We start from the raw sequence: 25,713 nt of genomic DNA, 5'->3' as shown, positions 1-25,713 counted from the left end.
AACATTTCTCACAACTTTAAAGGCCTTCTGATTTTTATCATTTAATACAAGAATCATTTAAATTGAGAATAAGCAATTTTGTTTTCATTTTGTTTTAGTCATTTAACAGTTCTGCAGGCATGCCTGATTTTAACAAAGCTACACGGCCGTTTGTTTGGAGATATAAGTCCATTCTTGAGCTTGTATTTGACTGATTGATTACTATTAATACCATTAATAGTAAGTCAATTATCCATTTACTAATTTACACTTCATGATTTTTATCAGATCACCCAGATTATCTACTTAAATGTGACCAAAATAAAAATATCAAGTGGTAATTTTACCAACAGATAACAAGCACAGTGCAAAAATGATTGTCCATGTAGCCTTTGGAGTGACCCAACTGTACAGTAGAGGTTCAGTGAATAGATCAAACAAAGGCTTCAGAGGCAACAACAAAGGTCAGTTTTTCCTGTGGAGAAAAGAGGCAGAGATTCAAATCAGACCTGACATCATGTGGCAGTTGAACCAGGAATGACGGGAAACACTGTGTCCCTTTCTCATCTTCATATTCATCCTTCCGAGAGCTTCCATTATTATGTGTTCATGATTTGAAATAAGCAAAGGTTATTTCTGTCCTACTGAGCTTAAGAGCAGACCAGCCATCAACCAGTACAGCAGAGCGAGGCAGGGATGAGTATAAAATGTCCCCTTCATTTAAGGCATTAAAACATGCACCCTGCTCCCAGGATGTCAGCAAGAGTTCATTATTTAAACCCAAAGTCTGGAGTGCAGTCACAGTTCATCCCAGTTAAATGTTTAGGTGGAGAAAAATGTTAGCTGCTCAAAATAAGTTGAAATTTATTCAATCCTTCCATATCCATCCAGTCATTGTTTTATTTTTAAACAATAAAATAAACAAATCTCAGTGGTCCGAAAATGCAGTGTATTCACTGGTGGAGTCATCCCTAATGGCTTTTCAGTTAAATGGAACCACAGTTCTGAATACAAAAGGACACATGAACTCATTGTAATTGTTCCTCAAACTGAATTCATTATCAATCACATGTCACTAAGCACACGCAGTATGCCTAGATGGAAATAGCTACTGTGTTGTCACTCAATTAGTCGAGTCCCATTTTTGAAGCCCAAGATGAGCATTTTTGCTGTTGCTGCTTGTTTTTGCAAACAGACGTGATGAATTGATCTGACAGTGAAACCACACATTCACTGGCTAATGATTTGTGACCTCTCAGTCACAAGCTTGGTTTGATGTTTGACATCATATGACAGAATATCTGTTGAAGTTGGATTGCAAACTTGGAAACTTTATTGGTAACTAGTAGCCTAACACAAAGACATTTCTCATTTGACTGTCAACTGCTTAGTTTAAATGTATCAAACTTTCATTTAAGAAAAGATGAATGTGACTATGGTCATTTACAGTTCAACATTTTTACTTTTAGACTTTATTAGAATAGCTTTGCATGATTCACAGTTCAAAATAAACCTTGTTATTCTTACTCTTGGTACCGTTTCTTAAGTAATCCTCCATCTAAAACAAGATGTTAAAGCTCCCTTTTTTCCTCTCTTTAGGCTAAATTCTGCTGGTACGTAACATGAAGCTGTGCACACAAACTGGCTGTCTTAGCGATATCCTCTCTTTTGACATCATACTGAACAAAAAAGTAAAAGATACTGAGCCAAGCCAAGTTTTTACAGTCTAATGAGCCTCTGCTGTTTTCCCCTTTTTGCTTTCTATTTGTGCATACGTTAACCTCATTATTAAACCTTGGCCATGTTTGACACGAACCTCCACCACTGAATCAGTATATATGTCTCCAGAAAAAAAAAGCATACGCATAATAGGCCCACCTTAATGGACCAAGAATGAAAGAAAGTAACAGAAACAGTGTTCTGTTGAATGAATGTGCTACAAAACACAGAAAGAAAAATCTAGGAACTCAGCGAATGCACACAGCAAGAAAAAAGTGAGATGGAAAGATACAGTATCATTTCATGCAGATCTGTTACAGTTCCCATTTGTTTTCTTCTATTCACCTTCACCAGCTCATCTCATCTGTGCACTTCTTGTTTTCTTGAGTACCTTGACAACACACTCACATTCACACACACACACACACACACACACACAAGCTGAAACACAACACAAAGTCACATTTGACAGGTTTGCGCAGTTAGTAATCTGGATTTAGCTGACTTGTCTGCACCTACCCTCATATACTGGAACGGTGTGTGTGTGTGTTTGTGTATGTGTGTGTGTGTGCGTGTTATCAGCAGTAATATAAACTGCTGCTCATCAGAGACAGTCTGTGCATGTATGTGTGTGGGTGTGTCAGAACTTGTGCCCATCAAGGAGGAGACAGTGAGGAGCTGCTGAGTCACCATGGCGACTGGCTGGGCAGCCATGACAGGATTTTGTTAACACGTTTCGATGGCATGAGTCTGAAAAACAGAAACCTTCTTCTATCACTGATATCATGTTTTTGTCCTGATTCTTTAATCAATGAGAATGGTTCTTTATAGTTACCCTATATTTTTCCTGTTTTCATATCACATTGTTTTCCTGCTGTCAGGACCATGCGTTTGTCACAGCAGGTTTTATTAAAAACATAAAAGGAGAAAAGCAAGAAAACGTACGTAGCATGATGAAACCACGATTGAACTGGTATTGCTTTCAGAGTCAACATTTTTAAAACCAGTTAATAGGCTCTCAGACACATTTCAGCTCTCTAGATTACTTGCTCCCAATTAAATTAGGGAACATATTTATCCTCCACATCTGCCAGCTTTGTCATCTTAGCTGTTGAGAGGAGCTGCCTGTCATTGTGGGACAGATCGCTGCTTGGCATGTAACCACGGAGATGAAATCGACTTTGATCACCAAGTAGTGAGTGTGGATGAGCTCCTTCTATTTCCCTAAAGCTGCACTTAACAATTTGTAACTACTTATTAGGACTTATTTAACCTCAGATGTTACTACTTGCTGTGGAGTCATCATTCAAATGACTTCTTTCACATTAGGTATAGTTGTTTGATCTTTCATTAATATAAAAGTATAGATCAGTAAAGCTTCAAGATACATATGTGCATTGTATGTTTTGATTAATGATATGTCACCATGCGGTTAATCTCCAATAGAGATTTGCAGCTGTGATGGTGGAAGAGCATACAGCCCACTGTCCCTTAACAGATGTTGTTGTTTTTTTTATTATTTTGAGCCAGCTGTTTTCCTACTTTAAGGTACAGATACACCAATCCAGCTATGCTTAGTTCCATCTGAAATACACACCTTGTCTTAAGGTATTTGACGTCACTAGTAACAATCTCATACCAGTGTTAAATTAGGTTGTGTTTTGTTCCATTTGGGTTTTTGTTTTTTTGTTTTGTTTTTTGTGCAAAGTGAAAATTTTCATGAAACAGGTCGATGGAGATGCAGCTAGGATTCAAATTTGGTGGAATGCAATGTCAAACCAAATTACAGTGTCCTTCTTGATCTTAGATCTGGAAAATGACAATAAATTCAGTACACTTTATTCTTATTACTCCTACTTTCAATGCCTTGAACTCTGTGTAAAAACCAAAACTGAAAGGTGCGGTGTTGTCCATTTGCTGTTTCTGAGCTCCTGAGAAACTGGAAAGTGTTGCTACAGCAGCGATGTGCTTCTCTACTTTTTTGTGAATGAGCCTGGATGCACAGATGTATTTAAATGAATATATGTGCTATGTTGACTCATAAAATGTCATAATAAAACAGAATCCTGAATATAACCATGTGTTGTTAACTGCACTTAATACTGCAGCTACAAAAATGTGTGGTCTTCTAAGCCAAACAGAAGTGCAAATGCATATGATTTTTTTTTTGCCATTTTTAGGCACCAACGAGCACCGTGAATGCGGGAAAGTGTATCTCCCCGGGGCCACTAACCTCTCCATTCACTGCTGTTACATCATTAGCACAGATTTAGATATTGTACTGTGAGTCATCACAGAGCTGAATTGACCTACAGCTTAGCTGAAAAACTGACTTGTATCTTTCTGTGTAATTAAAACAAGTGTTTTCTTTCTGTGGTGAGATGAGAACTTGACCAGATGTGTAACAAAATCAGCACTGTATTCATTCCAATTTTGTAAATCTATTTTAACCCACATACAGATTACGAGTAGTGAATGAAAAATTTTTTTACAGTGTAAAAGGAGATTGTGTGAATTCCATCTTGACAGTAACTGAGAGTGTCCTGGAGTCCATCTCTCCACCTGGTTGCATTGAGTCTTCTGTTATGCAGACGTCAGTGGTCAACAAAACAGTAATCACATAGAAGTGTGAAGTGTTAAAGTCAGCGGTGTAGAGAAGCGAATCACCAGTTTTGTTTGTGGCTGAATTATGTGATGAGCTGACTTATGCTGCTGCTGTAGCTCAGAGGTTTACTTTACGTTATGGACGTAGCTGTTTAGTAATCACGCGGCAGACCGGTCCAGTTCAATGCTTTTCAGCATACTTGCTTTATTAACGGTTGCTGTTCACACACTCGTGCTGCAGCTTTACAGCTCAGCCGCACACACTATACTTCCACTGTACTTCAAACCCCTGGCTGTAATCTCAGCTGGGCCCAGCTGCTTGTCTTCCTAGGAACACTATAAGATGTGATATAATACTATGGATATATTAACAATGGAAAGTTATGTGCACACTGACATATGTTTAGGACATGCACAAAAGTACCACATTTGGTGTAAATCCTATAATAATCACTGATTATGAATGGTCAGTACAGTCACATCAGTGATGTTAACTTGGTCAAAACACAACAAAGGCAACAGATGTTCAGCACCAAAGGCCTGATAGCTAATTGAGTCTTAGTCCAACTTCTCAGGCACTCATGTTGCCTGTCATCATCATAGAATCAGTTTCCACTGGGTCTTCATTTCTCTTTTTAAATTCTAGCTAGCTAGTATTGTTTTCCCTGATGCCTCCATGTTGCATCAGAATAAAAGCAGTCAAGTTGTTTTCTGCTTTTGTCAGAACTATCAGTCTGGCTTTGGTTGAGAACAGACGTAGGGATTGGAATTGAGAAGAGCTTCCAAATTCTTATCAGTCTCATCAGTTCCTGTTTTCAATGTTGGCACAGTTTTCTGATAAGTGCACATTGCAAAACTATATCAAACTCAACTTGCATGTTTGAGTCATATGCAAGTTTGATTTGTAGTCTATATCTACCATTCATGCTGATCATTAAGAGTATAAAAGATGGATGTCATCAATTATTTGAGGGCTGTGCATTTTGATGTCTCAGTGCTGTTGCTGCTGTATGTTTGGAACCAGAAGTAACCTCATTTGAGTGAAAGAACATCAGTGCTAGGTTGTCAGCTAATGGTAGCTAGCTTGGTTGTCAAGCTTCCCCCTGTAAAGAGCTCTGGTGTAACACACAGACACAAATATCTGCTAAGCTAAAATAATTTGCAAATAAATAACAGACTATAATGGTAAAAGGTAAATGGACTGGTTCTTATATAGGCCTTCCCTACTCTACCCGAGCGTTCAAAACGTTTTATACAACAGTCCTTATTCACACAAGCACTTTTTTCTAAGTGCTTTCTGTCTACCAGTCACACATATTAATACTGATATGGATACAAGGTGGGGTTAGTATCTTGCTCAAAGACATTTGGCATGTAGACTGGGAGCAATCAGGGATTGAACCACCAACCTTCCGATTAGTAGTTGACCTGCTCTACTTCCTGAGCTTCAGCATTTTAAAAAAAAAACTCTGGAGGTTGGTTCAAACCCAGAAACATACACAGTTGCAATAATGCTGAAAATGTGTACCTTTTGTTCCACATGGAAAGTTGTGAAACGATCAGTAAGGAAACCGATGAAGAATCAGACTACTATATCAACAAAAAAATATCTACAGGATTTAGATAATATTTTGGTAAACTTTGTAGCAAGTTTTGTGGCCCAGGGATTGAAGGCTACAATGGGCCTGCAATTGTATTGTAGACCCATTCTAGGTCCTGACATCCAAGTATCTATAGCTCAGGAAGTAGAGCAGGTCATACACTAATCAGAAGATCCTTGGTTGCTCCAGTCTGCATGTGAAATGTTCTTGGGAAAAATACTAACCCCAAGTTGCTCTCTAATGCATCCATTGGTGTATGAATGTGTGGGAATGTTAGATAGTAAGCAAATGTGTAAAAAAAACAGAAAAAAGTTCTTGTGTGAATGAGACAAGTTGTATAAAGTGTTTTGAGTTCTCAGAGTAGAAAAGCCCTATATAAGAACTAGTCCATTTACCATATGACTGATGTGCCCATAATGATGGAGAGGTTGGAATGGAAATCGATTCTGTAGACAGATGTGCTTTAATCAGATAACAAGCTGAGGTCAGGACTATCTAGAGTTGATTGAGCCGATCTGTGGGAGCCAAAATTCTAGCTGTATTGTAGGGGATCAAATATTTCACTCAGTGACATGCAAATCAATTTTGAACTTTTATATAATAGTTTTTTTTAATTTTATTTTGGTTGATCTTCTGTCTCTCTCCATAATAAAAATTGCAATAAAAATTAGAATTAGAATTTGAGCTAACTTACAAATTCAACAGATCAAATAAACTGTGACAGTTAAAAATGTTGTAAATAAATACTTTGTAACCAACTGATAGTTTAATTGTTGATTTTGATTGTTAATAACTTTTTTGCATCACAAATGTTCATTCAAAGTTATAAGAATGCATCAGAGTGTATAGCAGAAACAGTATATGTAACAGTATACATTTTTAGTTTCAATATGACATTTACATTATGTTTCGCGTTACCTCACACAGTTACAAAAATGTCATCAGGTTAATCTCACTTGTATTATGACGATACAGCAAAGTGTTTAAATTCCTGCCAGTGTGTGTGTCTTAGATCGTGTGAGGACTGCCAGTGGTTTGGAGGGTGAAGTTATTACGTAGCAGACGGTTAGCTTCAGAGAGGGAGAGGTGGTGGATTTTGGGTAGAAAGACAGTTTTTAATCCTTCAGAACTAAACAGCTCACTCAACATTCTTACCATCACTATCAGCTTTTTCTTTTTTCCTCCTTACTTTATGTACTGCTTTTTCTTTGCCAACATAGTAACATGATAATACAGCTGTGTAACACTGATGTTAAAGTTTATTCTAAGAGGGAACCCACTGATTGTAGCTATCCTGTCAAAATAATGTTATTTGTAAAAAAAAAAAAAGAAAAAAGAAAAAGTGACTTACAGAATGTTTATTCAAAAAAATAATAATATTTTTTTTACATATTTTAAACTTACTTAAGTGTCTCTATTTCATGCAACTTTCATCAAGTTCTCCACTACATTTCAACATTGTAATAAAGTTCACAGGTATAGTAACTGTTAACTTTGCAGATTATATTTTTAGAAAACTACCTAAAAACAAACAGAATATATTATTCTGCACCTAAAATGATCTCCATTATGACCGGCTATTAACTTTACTTTACTACTTTAAAATTTTGGAGTGGGACCACTTTTACTTAACCACTTCATTTGTAGTTGATCATTTTGACCCCATTTTTTAATGTTTTTTTTGTTTTGTTTTTGTAATTTAATCTTATATAAAAGAATTTGGCATCCAAAACAAAACTGGGATCTCAGTAAAACCAGTGTTAAAAATCCAGTTAAACCCCTTTCGGCAGCGTATGTACAGCTAAAATTATTAGCTGTTCATATGGCCCTGAATTTTTTTTGTTTCATAACCCTGTTTCATTTATATTACAACCCTTGCTCAATGTGTAGTGTGTGTATTGAGTCCTGTTATGAGAAATATATAAGCCAGATTCACTCTTCTTACAGCTCAGCTGTAATACAGTTATTACAGCTTATTCACTAGCTACTCATTAACTATGCATGCTGTAGACGATGTAATGCACATTGGTGTTATCAGAGCTTTTTCATCTGAAAATATCTGCCTACTGCTGATGGGCATACAAAAAAACCCCAAATAGACAAAAAGCAGCTTCAAACTGAGCAGAACTGCAGAGTCCTGTGATCATCTTTAGTGTTTTTATCATTATTTTGAGTAAATCTTTTTGCATTCCACCTAGAAATGATATACACTGTTACCTTCAAAATATAAAGGTCATTGCAGCTTTTCCATAATTGGGATTCTGGGTAAGCTTCTGTATGGGTTGCATTTCCAGGCACATAACTTAGTTGTTATTCTGTATAATTCTGTATATCAGTAATGATAAAAAATGTCTGCTATTGTGAGTAACAACAGTAGGTAGACAGATTCTATGAGGCAAAAAGCCCCCCAAAGAACCCCAAGTCCGGGCCACTGAATGTTCCGGCTTATGAAACCTGTCCAATGAAGCGATAAATATTGCAGTATAATACGCTAGGAGGGCAATGGAGGCTTCTATTTAGGGATAGTTCATTTTAAAAATTAGAATGATGGCGTTATTGAGTACATCCTGACTGTGTTTCTGTGAGGAAGAGTGAGGAGGAATGTGTGGGATTATGACACAAAGTACTTGGAATGAGCACTTTTGGTAAAAATGTATGTTTATGAGAAAAACAAATCAGAGTCAAAAAATAAGACATTTACATGTGGATCGGGGCAACAGTGAAAACCAACAAGAGAAAACAAGACTGTTAAAGAACCCCAAAGTGACTCTCAGTTTGGGAATGTTGTGTGTAGTGTCCACTATAAGGTGTCTGACCCCTGAAACAATGGCCTACAGTTCTTCTCAAGGCCTGCTAACACTCTACTGTATGTCCTCATCCTGGCTGCTGGCCACAGTGTCAGTGTGTGTGTGTTTGGTACAGTTGCAAGACAATGACAGCTTGTTTGCCGCGAGTGTGGATGGAGGGATAAACAGAAATAAGGGACAGGGAGAAAGAAGAGTTTTGTAATAGGGTCATGCTGCCTAAGTGTTGGGCTGCAGTGTGTATTTGTGGGATTTAGAAAGTTGTATGGGGTAATTTCTTAACTGAACATATTGATTTAAGTTGTGTCAGGATGGAGTGCATTTCATTTTCTTATTTCCTTCCTTGATACATCTTTTTCCAGAAGCAGTTTGCCTGTCAAACTGTGCCTTTGTGTCATGGATTTGGTTTGTTGAAACGGTTTGCATCATATTTGCTTTTTATGCTGTACTGTATATTAACGCTCTGCTTTTCTCCACATTGGAGCTTGCTGAACAGCTGCTTCAATTAAGCATTCCCGCCTGCTTTTTCAAGTTTTTTTCAGGATCTTCACATATTCTTCTATCTTCATGGTTCCTTCCAATTTAATACGATTCCCAGTTCCAGAGGCACTGAAGCATCCCCACAGCATAATACTCCCACTACCATGTTTCACTGTGGGGATGGTGATCTTTGGACTGTATGCTTCTCCCTCCTTTCTCCGCACATAAGCAACATCTCTGTGCTTTTGTTTCCTTTCATCATCAATAATTCTTTTTTTCAACTCTGAACTGATTTCTTTTGTTTTTGGCATGATGGTTTCTCAAGTAACAGTTTCAGGCCCTCTCTGAAGCTTTTATACTGTGAGTAAAGATACTCCTCAGTTGTAACTTGATTTTTCAAGCTTTGAGCATTTGAAAGGTGCTTAAAGAGAAGTAAATGGTTCAATAAAAAGGTCTGTTTTCAAGTTGTTTATTAATGGTAACTGGTAACTGGTAATTTTTTCTGAAATATGCCTGCTAATTATTTCTATAGATAGAAATAATTTACGTTTTCTAAAAAAGAAAGTTTTCTAAAAAAGAAATACTATGTTGAAAATCCCCTGCTCTGCTAAAAAAATAAACTTGGGAAAATTTTCCTAAAAACTACCTGATAAAGTTTATAAGTGTAGTGAGCAAGAGAAACATGGGCGTCTGACTAAAGGTGAAGAAAAATATCATTAAGCAAAAATTAATATAAGTAATTTTTTCCCTTTTCTCTCCAGTAACGGGACTATGGACCTGAGCCTGCGAGATGCTCTGGGTGGCGGTGGCGGTGGCGGTGGCGTCCAAGGTGGGGCCCCTGGTGATGCCCTTCTGAAGAGAGACTTTGTGGCTTCACTGGAGAAAGAGAGCTACGATGACAAGGTTGGGGAGACGGTCTCCAAGAGTGACTACCGACCCTTACTGGATGGAAAGGACACCAAGAGCGGTAAGTTGCTACAAGCATTTCAACATAAACATAGTGATTTTCTTCATGTGATCTTGATCCCAGTAGGGATGTTCACGCTGGCTGAATGAGTTGGTTGGTAACCCATTAGATATTTAGATATTTTGGCATCACTAGGGTTCAATTTAAGTTGTCTGCCTCGCACTGGCCTCCAGTTTACTCTGAAAAACTGAAAAGCACAACTAGAGCTGGGCGATAAAACGATAACAATATGTATTGCGAAATAACTTTTTCTCGATAGAAAAATTAAACTATTGCGATAGGCCTCATCTCTCTTGTCCTCTTAAAAAAAAAGAAAAAAAAAAAAGAACAGCCAATCCAAATTAAGTAGCGCAGAGCCGAACCAATCACAGCTGCAGCGTCACGTCACGTGACTTGTTACGTACAGCACAAGCGCCAAGGCGCACATGTGTATTTGTTTTTGCAGCCGTGCAGCCCGGGTAATGAAGTGTTTGCCGACTAGAGAAAAATCAACCGAGAGCGTGAGCGAAGGTTACCGAAGAAAAAACAGATGATGGTTCCAATGCCGGAGAGCTTGTCGAACGGAAGGGCCATAGAAGTTCCGTAGTGTGAAGGTATTTCGCTATTTCAAGTCTGACAAAAACAGAGTAGCGCGCGACTGTAAATTGTGCCGAAAGCAAGTCTGGAAATACAATAAAGCGGTGCATGCTCAGTCTCTGACTGAAAGCGCTAATTCGTCATTCGGCTTTTGTCAGACTAAAGTAACTGTTAAAACTGTTTGAAAAGCTAAGCTATACAACAAGGAGAGATTGAGAATTTCCTTTTTCTCTCAGTTTATTTGATATTGACAAAAGTTAGTCAATTTTGTCTGTTCTTCTGTAAAACGACCTAAGATTTATTTTTAGAATTAATATTTTGTTTCTAAGTGGATTTGACAATTTAGTGGTGTGTTTTGTTTGTTCTATTTTGAAACTTAAACGCTTTAGCGGCTGCCTTTTGTGTAGTTTGCAATATTTGCCTTTATTTATCTGAAACTGAAGTCTCATGTTCCTTAAGTACATGTGCCCTGTTGAACTTATTATGGGAAATAAATATTTTAATTAAAACAAGCTGCTGATTATTTCACAATTTACTTGTGAGCAACGGCACATTTAAATCTTACAAATATAGTTATTTGGCTTATATCGTGATATATATCGTTATCGCCTGAAATGAAAAAAACATATCGTGATATGAAAAAATCTTATATCGCCCAGCTCTAAGCACAACCTGTATTTACCAGTTGGTTCTGTAGAATGAACCATCAGTTGATGTGTGCTGGCACGCTTGACTTCATGGCCTGCTTGAAATAACATTAGGCTTGCTGCGCTTTTAAACTGAGTTACATCTTATCAATCTGATGCTAAGTGATAGCTTAATAATGACGCTGTGTCATCTGTGTATGGCTGTTATTGTCGTACACCATATAGTCACTTTAAAGTCTACCACATATCTATATGATAATATATATAATTTAATAGAAACAGAAAGGCAACATTATGGTGATTGGATTGGAGACTGTATGCTGCTTAGTTTTTTTGTCATCTTAGAAACCTGAAGACTTACTATAATTCAGTTTGATACCATCCTTTTTTAGACAGTCCTTCTCTGGGTCAAAGTTTATTTTCAGACTTTACTTCTGAAAGAAACACAGAAGAAATAGTTAGTTATAGAAATAGAAGAAATAATTTCACAGGCTGCGTTGTATCCTTTGCGACTGCTAACATATTACTAACTTGACACCTTTTGAAGATGATGGGTGAAAGAGTCACCTCAGATTTGTCCGAAGCTGTAGGAAAACATTAGTTAGTGTGGAGGCGGCTGGATCTCAGGGAAGTAATGTAGCACAGATAAAGTTCTGTTAACTGTGGTGAGATTCATGATACTGATGGCTAAGACATCCAGCAATTAAAGAGAGAGGGAGAGATGGAAATTGCAATATTTTTTCACTGAAAATGGAAACAAAGAGAGATTGCTGTGCATAAGGAATTGAGTGTAAAAAGAAACTATCAGACAAAACGTGCTGAAAAAGTAAAGCAACTTGAAGCTGACTTGGCCTCAAAATGACAATTTGTCACTCAAGCCTGTGATTCAAATGAAAATACCACCAAAGCAAGGTATGACATGACCGTGTTAATCTTCCATAGATGTTGAGTTTATCAGAACTGTGTTATGAAAATGGTGGAGTACAACTGTCCTGTTAGTTTGGTAATGTTTCCTGGCTTGCGGTACTATGATATGGAGAACTGAAGACATATCACTAGATGTTAAGAATGACTGGTAGACAGGGGAGGAGATTTTGATTGTTTTTTGTCAGCACAATGTATCTGACACTGCTTAGTTACTGACTTTTAATAAATAAATAAATAAATAAATGAATAAATCTGAAACTCTTGTAAAAACGTGTATACAGTAACTGTAGCCTGAATATTTTTCTGTGATTCATTCCCTACATCATGGTAAATAAATACGGTAGCAGTAGATATTATATAGTGGTTTTAAAGTATACAGACGTTGTCTATGAGGGCACAGTGGATAGATAAGCTCTGAGACAGCTTGCCTTCCTTCCATAATTGAACCATAGAGAAATGACAGAAGGAAATGTTAGAGCATCAAGGTGAAGAGCAAAGTAAAATGGATAATAGCTAACTACAAGGTGTGAGGAAGAGAACACTGAAGGAAGGACAGCAAAGGAGTCATCCAGTCTGCAGAGTTAAATAGAGAAGACACAATAGCATATTGCACACAGAGACATGCATTATTATAGCCTAGAGAGAGGGATTTATCTAAATTTCAAGGTGGCTCGTTTGGGCTAACAAGGGACTGCAGCAGTATTTCAGTTCTGTTGAGTCTACATGTAGAGTCTATAGTCGCTGTGTGGGCCTGTACCAGTATCCAAGGTCCCTTTACACAGTAGTTTTTTTTCAGTCTCAACTGGCAAATGCTGGGTATAAAAAGCAGAGCACTGCTAAAGCAAAGCTAACTATAGCCACAGATTGTTGGGTAATGTTTGTATGTTTTACATACACCTGTGACATTTATTTATCTATGGTATCAACATGTAGACCTACTGATAACTGTTCTGTACTCAGATTTGTTAAATTGTCAAATGGAAACAATGGTTATGGATATGTAGTGATACATTAGGTGGTAGAGGTGGCCTCAAGTCACATATTTGGCACTAGTTAGGAGGTCTACAGTTGCTGCTTCCTCGTTCCTCTTTTTAAAAAGAATGATGGAGAGGCTTTTCATAGAATTTGAGTTTGTAGCTATTTGGTTAATGCTAACATGAGGCCAAGCTAAAGAGGTACTTGGAAACCAAACATCCATTAAGAGAGAAACTTAGCCTTCTTCAGACGAATGATTGGTATGAACCAGATACAGCCAGATGGTTGGATAGTAGGAGGTAGCTATTTGCACATAAATAAACAAAAAGAAATTAAGAATTAAGAATTTAATGCTGGGCCCCCAAATGGGCAATCAGAAATATTACCAAAACCAATAAAAAAAAAAAAAGAAATATTACCAAAACAAGAATTAACAATGTCACATAATATTGCACAGATATGAATTAAAAAGAAATGCCAGTGTATGTCCTTATTTTACATAATCACTTATTTCAGTTATATTTAGTTAGCATTTGTTTCACAGATTAATTGTTTACAGATTTAGGGAATAATGAATCTACTAATGAATCTCATCCCCTATTCACAATTGCATGCTGGCTGAAAAAACCTAACCCTAACAATAACATTTCTCTAAATAATTCATTGTTAGTTATCTTTTGCATGATAATGAAGATACTTCAGCATCATCATTAATTTTTTAAGGCTCACATATACTCACAGATTTTTCTTTAATTCAGAATGGTTTAAGTTAATATAAAACAGGGACAGCTCAAGTTCCTCAGATTATACTCTACATATCCAGGCTATCAGGGATCTTCCTGGGACTGTGTGTCACTTTAAAGATTTCTTTCAAGTGTACGTGACACTTTGGCCGACCTTGTCTAGACTGAAACTGGCTGTAGGACTGTCTGTCTTTTCTCTCAGGGTTGTTCTCTGTATTTTTTCCTTGTTTCATTTTTATTTCACTTTCTCTTTCTCTCAGTTTCTGTTCCATCCCTCTTTTTTGTCTCTCTCCCTTCCTGTCATTGTCATGCTGTGTCGGTCTGGAGACAGTGCTGTCTTAGCATCGTTGCCTTCACACACACACACACACACACACACACACACACACATGCTCACACAAAGCCATAATTAGCACCCACCTTGATGCACAGCCTGGTCCATCGAGTTGAAAGTGAACCTGTCTGGCTTTTAGTGTTTTACTTGCAATAATCCAGAGCTTTAAGGAGCCAAAATATGGCAACAACCCTAATCTATAGCACTAGTACGGCATGTTGGTAACTAAAGGACATATACTCGATCTACCTCTAACAGGAGTTATCCTGATGATATCTACATGGTTTGATGATTTATAAGCAGTTTATTATGTTAACATTTTAGTTTGCCTTGCACAATCAGTAGTCTGATACAAAACTTATCTGACCCCCACAAACCAAGCCTAATCAAGTGCTACAGGCAAACAGAATTATGACTGTCAGAATGAATGCTGGAAGAGTTGTTTGTGAAAAAGCTACATTTATGTGTTTTTAATGTATGTTAGGTCTGTAAATGGTAGGTAGAGTTGATCTCAAAAATGAAAAATATGCATATGTTTAATGCAGTTTTTCCAGGTATAATTACCTGGAAAAACTGCAAACTACTAATATTTTAGTTTTTCTGGTACAACTTGTCATATTTGCTTAATTCATAAGCTGGATGAAAATATAGTTGACTTCATTTTTGTGAATAACAAGTTCTCTCCTTGTTTCATTTGTCATCTATCTGTCCCATTGTGCAAAAAGATACATTTGATATATGAAGGCAAAATTTTGCAGAAGTCACTGGAACATAAAATCTTTATTCAAATTAGAGATGGTTGAGCAGAAAATGTCTTAAAACTGTGATGATTTGAGACGGAATTGCCCATGTATGAGATTCAATTTTTTCAATTAATTTCAATTAAAATGCAATTCAAACATTAGCTTCAAGGCATTATATATTGCAATGTAAAGTAACAGAGAGCAACCCCACCAATCAAAGGACCCCTTATGAGCAAGCACTTGGCAACAGTGTGAAGGAAAAACTCCCTTTGAACAGGAAGTAACCTTTGGCAGAACCAAGCTAAGGGAAGGGCAGCTATCTGCTGTGACCGTTGGGGGGTGAGGGGAGGGAGACACAACGAGAACATCTAAGCATTGGTGACTATACGCAGTAGGCCTGTAGGTCATATGAGTGTTCTTGTCCAAGAGAGAGCATCATACTGTGTCTGAGAGCAGATGTTTTACCACAGGGGTTTCTTTGATGTTGTCATATCACAACTCCTCGAAAGCATCAGACACACAAGTGAGACCTGAAATGTCCATTCGAGGCCGACTTTTTTCCATGCCTAATTGAAAGAAAATGCAATCTAAAAGTTGCACCCAAGTTAAAATAAGTTCATATCTTGATTTGCTGTTCGATGTTCCAAGCTTCATTAGTGACAAACCTGTCTGTAAACTGTTCAATTTGAGTTGCTCAGTCCAGTTGTTAGACTTTATTCTACACGGTTGTCTTCATTTATAGAGTAAAAAGTAATTGAAATTGTATGAAAATATTAGCAGTGCAATTTTCAGATATAAAATAGTAAAACAATTTAATAGTAAACACAATTATTCTTGTATTTAGAGTAGTAGTTCTGTGGAGTTACAGTTCAAAGATTACTTTCTTAAAGCAACTTGGTAACATAATTCATAAAGGGCATTGAAAGCTGTACTCTTTGACCTGTTCATTAAGAATAATTTTTACAACTGAATAAAAACATCTGTCTGCACTGATTACAGTGACTGTGGTTGTTTTTTGGTTGATCAGACTCTGTAGTATTCTTGACTGTCATCTACATCAATGATTTAGTTTATGATGTAGTTTATTGATAGTATATAAAAACCTACATGGCAAAAAATCAGTAGTAGCCAGGCCAGTCAGTATTTTAAGTGGTAGACCAGAAAATACATTACATTACATTTCCAAAGAGTAGAAGATTTCAATGTTAGGAGTTTTTCTCCAGCAGGATTTATTCCAGACTTTTTCCAGTTTGGAGGAGCGCTTATTTGATAGGAGAACAGGAAAGAGGAAAGAGCCAAAATACAATCTGTCAAATGGACAAAAATGAACTCTAACAGCTGCCTTAATGTTATACAGGATAAAATGCTGCTTTAACATGGTCAACATTAAGAGTCTGAATAACATAACTTGACTGTAGTTCAAATACATTCTATATTAAGAGGAACTTGGCGAGGCATTTTTACATAATGACTTGTCAGACTGGCACACTGACATCTCTAGTGGATGGTGAAGGCATGTCAGACACAATATCAATCAATGTCTCAGACAAGGGAGTTTCTCTTCACCTTCTGTTTTCTCTGCTTTTTTAGCTGCATTGTTTTTTCCATGTCCTTCGATTTCTGTTATTCAGTAGTAGCAGGCGTTTACTCTTCCTTTACTGTGCTCTTAATGTGGAAGTTGGAAAGTCTGAGGCCTCAGCTGGGTTGAAGGCCTTTAATACACCTTTTTGTAATATGAGCTGAATATGAAGCCAGGTGCTCATGTATCCTCAATGTCACTGAGGACAGCATATTTTAGTTCTGCCTCATTTTTCATCCTCACACCTCATTTTATGCAAACAGCACCTACTTTACTGCTTTAGAGTGGACTGAACACGAGTGGCCTTATCTCACTTTACACATAGCAGCGGAAAGATCAAGACCAGTACAATCAGAATTGTAATCTAAGAAAGAAAAACAGAGTATTAAGTGTAGTTCAAACAAATAAATATATAATATATAAAATAAATAATTATTATATTAAATTATTTAATTAATGATGCCTTAACACCAATTTCTTGTCATCTCCTCTCAACCAGGCACATGATAATTTACCAGTGCATAGTTATGACCCAGTGTGGAGGACTCGAAGCATTTGTAAAATCTAGATTTATACATATATACTCTTTCAAGTCTAGGGTTTGACACATCAGGAGTTATACAGTAATAAGAAGTCATCTGGACCTTCTGCAACATGAGCGCACTGTAAGCTAAAGTAGCTTTGCATGATTCATGGTTCAGAATAATCCTTACTTCATGTTCTGACCTGCAGTAGCATCTTCTCCACTGTGCTGCAACATAAGCCCACTGTAAGTACAAAATACTTTCACAATGATGAGACTAAAAGTCATAGAGAAAAGATCCTCGCTTGAGGATCGATAAGCTATTGAATCATGGGGTACATTTAGTTTAGACACTGCTTCTACATTTTGTTCAGTAAATAAAAACATGATGTAATATGTCATGTGTTGTTTGTCTGATGATGCATTTAAAGTAAGGTGATTTTTTAAATTAAAACCTGTACATTCTTTTTACCATGACTTTTTTTGTGCAGCAATAACAAGAGATTAAAAACACTTTTTATAATGTATCTTTTAGGCCTGATCTTGTCACAGTTATTGTACTAATTGTGTATGTTTCATCGTTTGTAAGCACAGATATCTAAAACCACTTTATAGAAAAGCATTACAAACTCTGAGTAATGAGCTGCCAATGTCTTCTCTGTAATTTTTTGTATTTTTTTCTGTGGAAGTAAAATTTCTTTGTAGTGTTCCTTTTTTTTCAGATTTCTTTGGTAGTTAAACATCTTTACGCTGAATAAAAGGGGAACATTTTGGAGGTGTTTTATTGAAATGATTTATTAAGAAGTAATTTTAGTGTTCTGGCCCAATTTGGGATTAAACTGGACTGAATGTGTATAGTGACTTTAACAGCAGAGTGAAGTTTACCTTACTGTGGGCTCGTGGTGTAACACAATGGATAGGAAGCTACTGCAGTCAGCTCTTGTTTTTATCAAGCTGGGATGTGGCTGTGTTTGTTGAGGCATACTAACACACCCCTGCAGGAGTATGCTTTTACTGTATGTGTGGTATCACAATACAGGGGAGGGAGAGAGGAGTGACCTTCTTGGAATATTGTGTGGGTTTGTGTGTGAACGTGTAAAAAGAAAACACCCAGTGAGAATGTGCGTTTGCATTTGAGGCGTTTTGCATTCCTGAGTGCATGCATTTGTATGTGTATGTGTGCTGTGCTAAGGGACCTTGCAGTCACATGCGACTGCAGTACAGTGGAGGAGCAAAGGCAGCAGTGAGGTCATCGCACACACCTTGGCTGTCACTGTCAATAATCAGGATGTGTGTGTGCTGAGTTCAGCTTATCTGTTGAAGTGAATATGACATAAGCGAAGCTTTTACAGCACTTCTGGAAATGGCTGATTGACTGACAGCTGAGCAGATGTGACATCCTAAGCCACCAAGACAGGCAGAGCAGTTTTTAAACTCAAATGGCTTTTACTGCAAACTTTGAGCTCTGTTAATAATAATAATTGTAATAATTTTAAGAATTATAATAAAAAATAATATGAATAAGAGGGGAAAAAGTAGATTAAATTAAATTGTACTCTACAAGGTATTTTCTGACAAATGGGGGCATAGTGAGATCTATAGCAATATATACGCTTTATTTATCACCAAAACTTTGGTGACTATTAATCAACCAAAACATGAATAACAAGCAAACTTAATAATAGAAATAAAATAGCTCAGAAAGGTAAATGAAAATGCAAAATAAAGAGCTTAGTTCGACAAAAAAAGTGAAAAACATAAGATATGGAAAAAAGTTTCTCTATCTCTCCTTGTGGCAGCAGTAACTTCACGAGAAAGATTTTGGCTACATGTACCTGTGGCAGGGGAGTGGTCTCTGCCTCTGCTGCAATGGAGGGGTGGTACGGTAAGCTCATGGGGTGGACTGTGCGCACTAAGTTCGGCATCGATGCCAAACTTAGTGCGGACACCTGATCGACATAGCCCGCTGCAACTCAGAGCTCCTGCGCTCAAATGATCCTCCAGCCTCAGCCTCCCGTAGCTTAGATTACAGGCACGCACCACCGCACCCCGCATCGCCCCGTGAGCTTACCGTACTACCCCTCCATTACAGCAGATCCAGAGACCACACCCCTGCCACAGTACCAATGACTGCTTTTTGATGGTACAGTTGAAAAAGATTGCATTTTAATTTTCACTAGTACTGACTAAACTAGTGAATGTAACCACATTTGGGTAAAGGAGGCTAAAAGATAATTTTTCCATCTGCTTTTGGCTTGTAAAGAAGTCAGTGAGAGGGGGCATCTCTGTTTGCTGCTCCAAGGCACACGTCGCCAGCTGTGAGCACAGAAGCCCCAACTAGTCAGAAGAAGCTTAGCTTATCTTAGCTGGTGGAGTTGAGGAGTTAAAACAACTTGCTAAGCTGCTAAGCTTTATCTCTGACAGCAGTAAAACATAGCCAAGAAGATTTTAAAACTTAGTAATCTTAAAGCGCTGTGGTGCAAAGAGTGATATTCTAAATATTAATATTGGTCAACCCATGAAAAAGCTAAAACCAACAAAAGAGTCACTAACTTGAGCACCATAGACACAAGGTATTATGTTTGCCAGTGAAGACTTAAATGCAGGTCTCAAGATTATCACAGTTAGGTGTGCTTATTTACAGTGCAATCACAAAATGCTATATTCAATGGTGCTGGTAAGGAACTGGACTCCAGGGATCCAGGGAGAGGTAACAAACATCCAGTCATCACACACTCTTCACAGAACAATCACTTACAGAAACTCAGGCTCACCGCAGTGAGGGAAAAATCCAGGGAGGTCCCTCAGTGAGGAACCCGCAGTGAGCACCGCCCAGGTGGGGAGAACAAAATAAACAAAGAGCAAGGTGAAGGGAGAGAGAGAGAAAAGAAAAGAGAAGACAACAAACAAGCCAACGAGCCAGGGAGGACCCCCTCCTTGTCCCATGACTGTTCTTTACACTGAAGACTGGAGAGATATGGTTTTAGCTCGGAAACATGGAAAGCATTGTCGATGTGCATGTTGCGGGGCAGAGACTTCATGCAAGCAGAGACAGGGTTAACCTCAATCTGGCCTTGATTTCATATGGACCACTAAAATTTGTGGACAGTTTCTTAGATTCTGCTCGAATAGGGCCCTAGTCAAGAGCCAGACCTTCTGCCCAGGAGTATAGGAGTCTGATTCCACTTATTTTGCTCCTTGGTCTGGAGGAAGGTCGCTTGCGTGGTCTTGCGTCACCTGCACAAATGATGCTAAACAGATGGGGCAGAGTGCTCACCTTCTATTCCCGGAAAAGCGGGGGTTGGTAGCCCAAGGAGGCCTCAAAAGGGAACAGGCCCAGTTGCTGAAGAGGTCATGCAATTATGAATGTATTCCACCCAGGCAAGCTGCATGGTCCACGTGGTGGTTGGTGGAGACGATGCAACGGAGTGCAGATTCCAGCTCCTGATTGGTTTGTTCAGCTTGGCCATTGGTTTGGGGATGAAAACCAGATGACAAACTGACCTTCATGCCGATTGCCGAACAGATCTCCTTCCAGACCTGGTAGGTGACCTGGGAGCCGCGATCAGAGACAATGTCAAGAAGGATCCCGTGGAGGCAGAAAATGTGGTCTGTGAGGAGCTGAGTCATGTCCAGTGCTGTGGGAGATTTGGGTAGGGAAACAACGTGTGTATCTTTTGAAAAGCGATTGACTATGGTGAGTATTACTGTGTTTCCACCGGAAGGGGGCAGACCGGTCACATAGTCGAGAGCAATGTGGGACCAGGGTTGTCCGGGAGTTGGAAAGGGCCTAAGCAGGCCTGCAGGAGGAGAAGACTTATTCTGTGCACAGATAGAACAGGAAAAGAAATATTCTCTAGCATCCTTTATCAGTGCAGGCCACCAAAAGAGATGCTATAGGAAGGTGAAGGTCTAGTGGATGCCAGGATGCCATGTAAATTTAGTTGTGTGTGCCCAGTGGCGTACCTGAGATCATACGGAAGCAGAAATGAAGAGCCGGCTAAACGGGCCGTTACCTGGGTCGAGTTCAGACTGTTGGGCCTCCAGGATAGCGGACTCAATCTCCTATAAAAGGGAACTGACGGTGCAGGTAGGTAGCAAGATAGTAGTTTCTCCGGTCATGTCCTCAGAGGTGTAGTATTGCTGTGACAGAGCATCAGGCTTGATGTTGTGGGAACTGGGTCTGTAAGTTATGGAAAAGTGGAAATGGGTAAAAAACAGGGCCCACCTGGCTTGTCAGGCATTAAGTTGTTCAGCTGTCTGTAGGTAGGCTAGATTCTTGTGATCCATCCAGACTATGAACGGGTGCGTGGTCCCCTTGAGCCAGTGTCTCAACTCCTCCAAGGTGAGTTTAATGGCCAGCAATTTTCTGTCTGCCATGTCGTAGTTCTGTTCTGCAGGAGAGAGACTGCAACGAGTCTTTTTTGAGGAGCTTGAATGCAGCTTTGGCTGGGTGACACCACTGAAAGGGAACTTTCGGAGAGGTTAGTTGGGTCAGAGGCAAGACAAGACTGAAATCCCAGATGAAGCGATGGTAAAAGCTAGCGAATCCCAGGAACCATCAGAGCTGTCTGCAGTCTTGGACCAGCCAGAGATGCAGCCAGCTGGTCCCCAGCCAGATATCCAGTGTTCGTTCCAATCAATATTGGGGTTGTGTAAACATAGCCGGGGTGACCCAAAACGAGAGGTGTGAGAGGCGCTTTGAACATGTAGAAACTATTCTGCTCCATGTGATTACCAGAAAGGGAGAGAGTGACAGATTTGGTCTTATGAGTGATGTTAGAGTGAATTGTTAAATGTTTGTCATTTTTATGCTTACCATCTCTACATTGTTTAACTGTAGGATGAAAGGAATTCCACAGTCCCCTCCCCAGATTCTCGAGGTTCTGGGTGAGGGGCTGTAGTCTTTTATTGTAGATACATCCTATCTGAAAGATCTGTTTCTTGTGTTGTAAGCTTCCTGCTTTTATGACCCTTTTGGTCAGCAGGAGGACACACACACACACACACACACACACACACACACACACATTCTTACTTACATACAGAAGTTCACACATATACATACAATGCCTTAGAACCATGTGGGCGTTGCTTTGCTGTGTTTTGTGTGAACTGTCTCTCAATAAAAGGCAGCGAGAGGAGGCCATCGTCGGGGTCATTTTCGTGGTGAACACAGATGAGGCCTCCCTTGCGCAAGTAATCGATCGAACGCTGTTGCCTTGTTTTTCTTTCATGGGAATAAGTCCTGGATACAGCGGGGTCTGAGTTTAGACCCAACAAGTGATGTCAGGCAGGTGTTGACCATCCAGGGCACTGACCTGGATAGTGTGAGGCAAAGGTACCATGGAAACATTACATTTTTGCACCAGGCAATCATTAAAGTAAAGGTGCAACATTTTGGCCACATGGGACAGGAGTAGATGTCCCATGTGACCCTTCTTGTGCATTATAAGCACTCACCGGCCGCTAATCTATGGCAGTGTTCAGCGGGGGTTTGATGAGAGGGTCTGAGCTGCATTGGCTGCTCTTCAGAATCACTTCTCACCTCCTCATGTCTTTCGGCCGCATCAGCAGTGCTTCTGCCTGAAGCGACGCACCCCACAGAACTCTGGGAATTGGTGTTTTGCGTCTCCTGATGTGCCCGCATGTGATCATGAATCCTAATACATAAAGGTATAAGGGAGTGTAGGGAAGCAGGCAAATCTCAACCACTAGTTCATCTTTTAATTCATTACACAGGTTATTTAATGAAGTTCCCCTGTGGGCATTCTTCCCCCAGCCTGTGTCCTTCGCTCCGTTTACCTTGCTTGAGGTTCAGCAGACCAAGACACAGGGCATGCAGTCAAAAAGGTCCGTAGCACATATGTTTTTGTGCAGTTCTTGCCAAAAACGAAGTCCAATGTCTTATTTCAAAATAAAGCTGTTTGCTTTATTTTGAAAGGTTTGTGACTTATATAATATAGAAGCCTGAAACTTAGTCCTTCATGTACCATACATCTTCAGGCATGCTGCTTTATTTGACATAAACACGTACACACAGCAGATAAACACTAGCCAGAGAATATGAAACACATTTATAAAGATGACACACATCTTTTAAGTCTATTTTGCATGCAGCGTTTTTAGGTTTCAAGGAAATTGAATGCTATTTCATCTCATCCTGTAAAATTACTACCACTCAGTGCTTTTAGAAGGTTTTTGCTTTTTAATCACATTGTCAGCAGCTTGACTACAGGGACAGACTTCACTCGAATAAATAGGAACATCTTTACAGAAGGAAATACCTGGCATTAAAATAAATCAAACTTGTGTTTTCAACATCGGCAGGCAAGCTGCCGCTTATCTTCATCATTATATTTACTTATATTTATTCACATCAACACTAAACAATAACAAGCAATAATACATTTATAATTAAATTACAATTAATCCTTCAGTTTAAAAACGTTTGTGCTTTACAACATCTAATAGCTCACTGCCTCCATTACCCTTTCTCTCTCCTCTCTTTTATATCCCACTGCTATCCGTTGCCTTCTTGGCTTTCTCGTCCGCCCCTTTAAACTTTAAACTTGACTCTTAAGTGCTTGTGTCTCTCCAGACATAGTGACAGCTGTGACTGAGAATGTGTTGCAGCAGTTTGACTCTAACCTCTTCTGTCCTTGTTATGGAGCGAATATTAGCAGCATATGTGCGCCAATATTAGCTGCACATACTAGTGGCAGGTAGCAGAAACAGGCCAAAGACAGCGTGATAACATCAGGAAGTTGATGGTGATAGATCTCTCAGATTTTGGGGGGTAAAATACTGTGATGTCCCAGCTGTACTCCCTTGAGATTTGCACATCTCACCTAGGTCAGAGAACTTACAATCAAGAGGAAAATTAGACAACAGCTTTTCCAAGACTTTTCCAGGCTAACACACCATTTGCTTGTATTGACAACATTTAGGAAATTATACTGTACTCATATATAAGGATTCTAAATATCACATATATATAGTTTGAATTCAAACATTTGACCTCTGACCTCACGTTTACATTTCTGCCTTTCCTTTAAGTTGGCTCTAAAATGAGTTATTCTTACTTCACTATAACTTCTCAAAGTACATTTAAAAAGAACAAAGAAAACAAAATCAATATACAAAATGCAGTAATATTCTTTTAAAAGTAAATAGTGTCCAGAGAGTGATCTGCTTTGGTGGAGGTTAGTGTACTCTGAGTGCTTCTTGTTCAAGACTACTTTCAAACTAAACTTGCTAAACTGACCCGTGAGATGTCTATAAATACAGCAGCAGGATTGCCCTCAGCCTGGCTCATCTGGAATCTTTACTCTTGAATAGAGCGTTAGTGCATCTCAGTTCAGTATTGGTGGATGGTTACCTTCACCCCTGTAAGATACAGTCCACGATGGGAAAAAGTGCACTTAACAAAGCCCAAACCACCCCAGAGGCACTGCACAGCAGGCAGCACTATATGCACTATGACATCGCAGAAGAAATGTTTGAGTTGCGGCTTCCTTCTCAACAAATCATTGCAGCTGAGCTGCAACAAATGCTTTATTACAAATCAAGCATAGAAAGTGTGATATTGCTGACTGTCATCTAAAGTCATTATTATACTAACTGTCTCATTTACACTGCAGTACATTTATTTTGAGAGGTTGTTTTTGTATAAAAGTCTTGAATCTTAGCCTCACCTGTTATATCAACCTCTCACATGAATATGTATGTCATCTGTCTGTTATATTGGTATATGCCATCTGATTTGCATATGTTCTCGAGTAGTGCATTTTTTACCAGTCGGACTGTGACTTTAACCTGGCTTTTAAAGCGATTTCCTTCCCTCATAACAGCTGAAGATAGTTTAAATAAGAGGAGCAAAAGTGCCTGTGTACAGCACAGTGGGAAGCCCATCAAACTGGATTCCTTCAAACTATGCAGTGAGGGCTATTTTAGTGGTGGTTCCCTGCTGCTATGTTTTTGGCTTGTTTCTGCTGGTAGAAAATTTTAAAGGGCTTCCAGTCCAGTGATGCAGAAATGACATAAAAATAATGTTTGAAAAAAAGGAGGTGTTTGACCTTGAGGCTTGATACTGGCTGCTATCCTCAGAGGGCTGTCTGGCCTCTGACTGTGCTCGCACGCACATGCTGCTGCTGCTGTGCGTGTGTGTGTGTGTGTGTGTGTGTGTGTGTGTGTGTGTGTGTGTGTGTGTGTGTGTGTGTGTGTGTGTCTGTGTCTTAGAAGTAGAGGATACAAGAGGAGGGAAGAACAGTGAAACTTTTCAGACATAAAACAATAAAACAATTTATCATTTACTCACAAAAGTCTATCGGCTGCATGTACCATATATATATGTAGCACCCATAGCTTCTCAATGACAAATGCTTCAATTTGTTTTCTATTGATATACTGTAAACATATGTATGATGATCTTATACTGTATGAAAAAGGAAAGAAAAACAAATAAAATTACCTTTTATTGATTTGATATGTATTTTTTTTTAATCAGTGA

At 38.8% G+C, this 25,713-nt stretch overlaps 1 protein-coding gene across 1 annotated transcript in view; it reads left to right on the top strand.

The window, feature by feature from the left end:
- map4l (microtubule associated protein 4 like) overlaps positions 1-25,713 on the top strand; it is a 111,069-nt gene that overhangs the window by 4,968 nt on the left and 80,388 nt on the right. Inside the window, exon 2 of the mRNA XM_039602702.1 lies at positions 9,949-10,154. Coding sequence (XP_039458636.1) covers positions 9,959-10,154 — 196 coding nt within the window. The 5' untranslated portion in view covers positions 9,949-9,958. The remainder of the gene's footprint in view (positions 1-9,948; positions 10,155-25,713) is intronic.

The sequence above is a fragment of the Oreochromis aureus genome, linkage group 18 (genome assembly GCF_013358895.1).
Source record: "Oreochromis aureus strain Israel breed Guangdong linkage group 18, ZZ_aureus, whole genome shotgun sequence".
NCBI lineage: Eukaryota > Metazoa > Chordata > Actinopteri > Cichliformes > Cichlidae > Oreochromis > Oreochromis aureus.
Note: the sequence above shows the minus strand (reverse complement) of the source record. Positions and strands in the feature narration are given on the sequence as shown.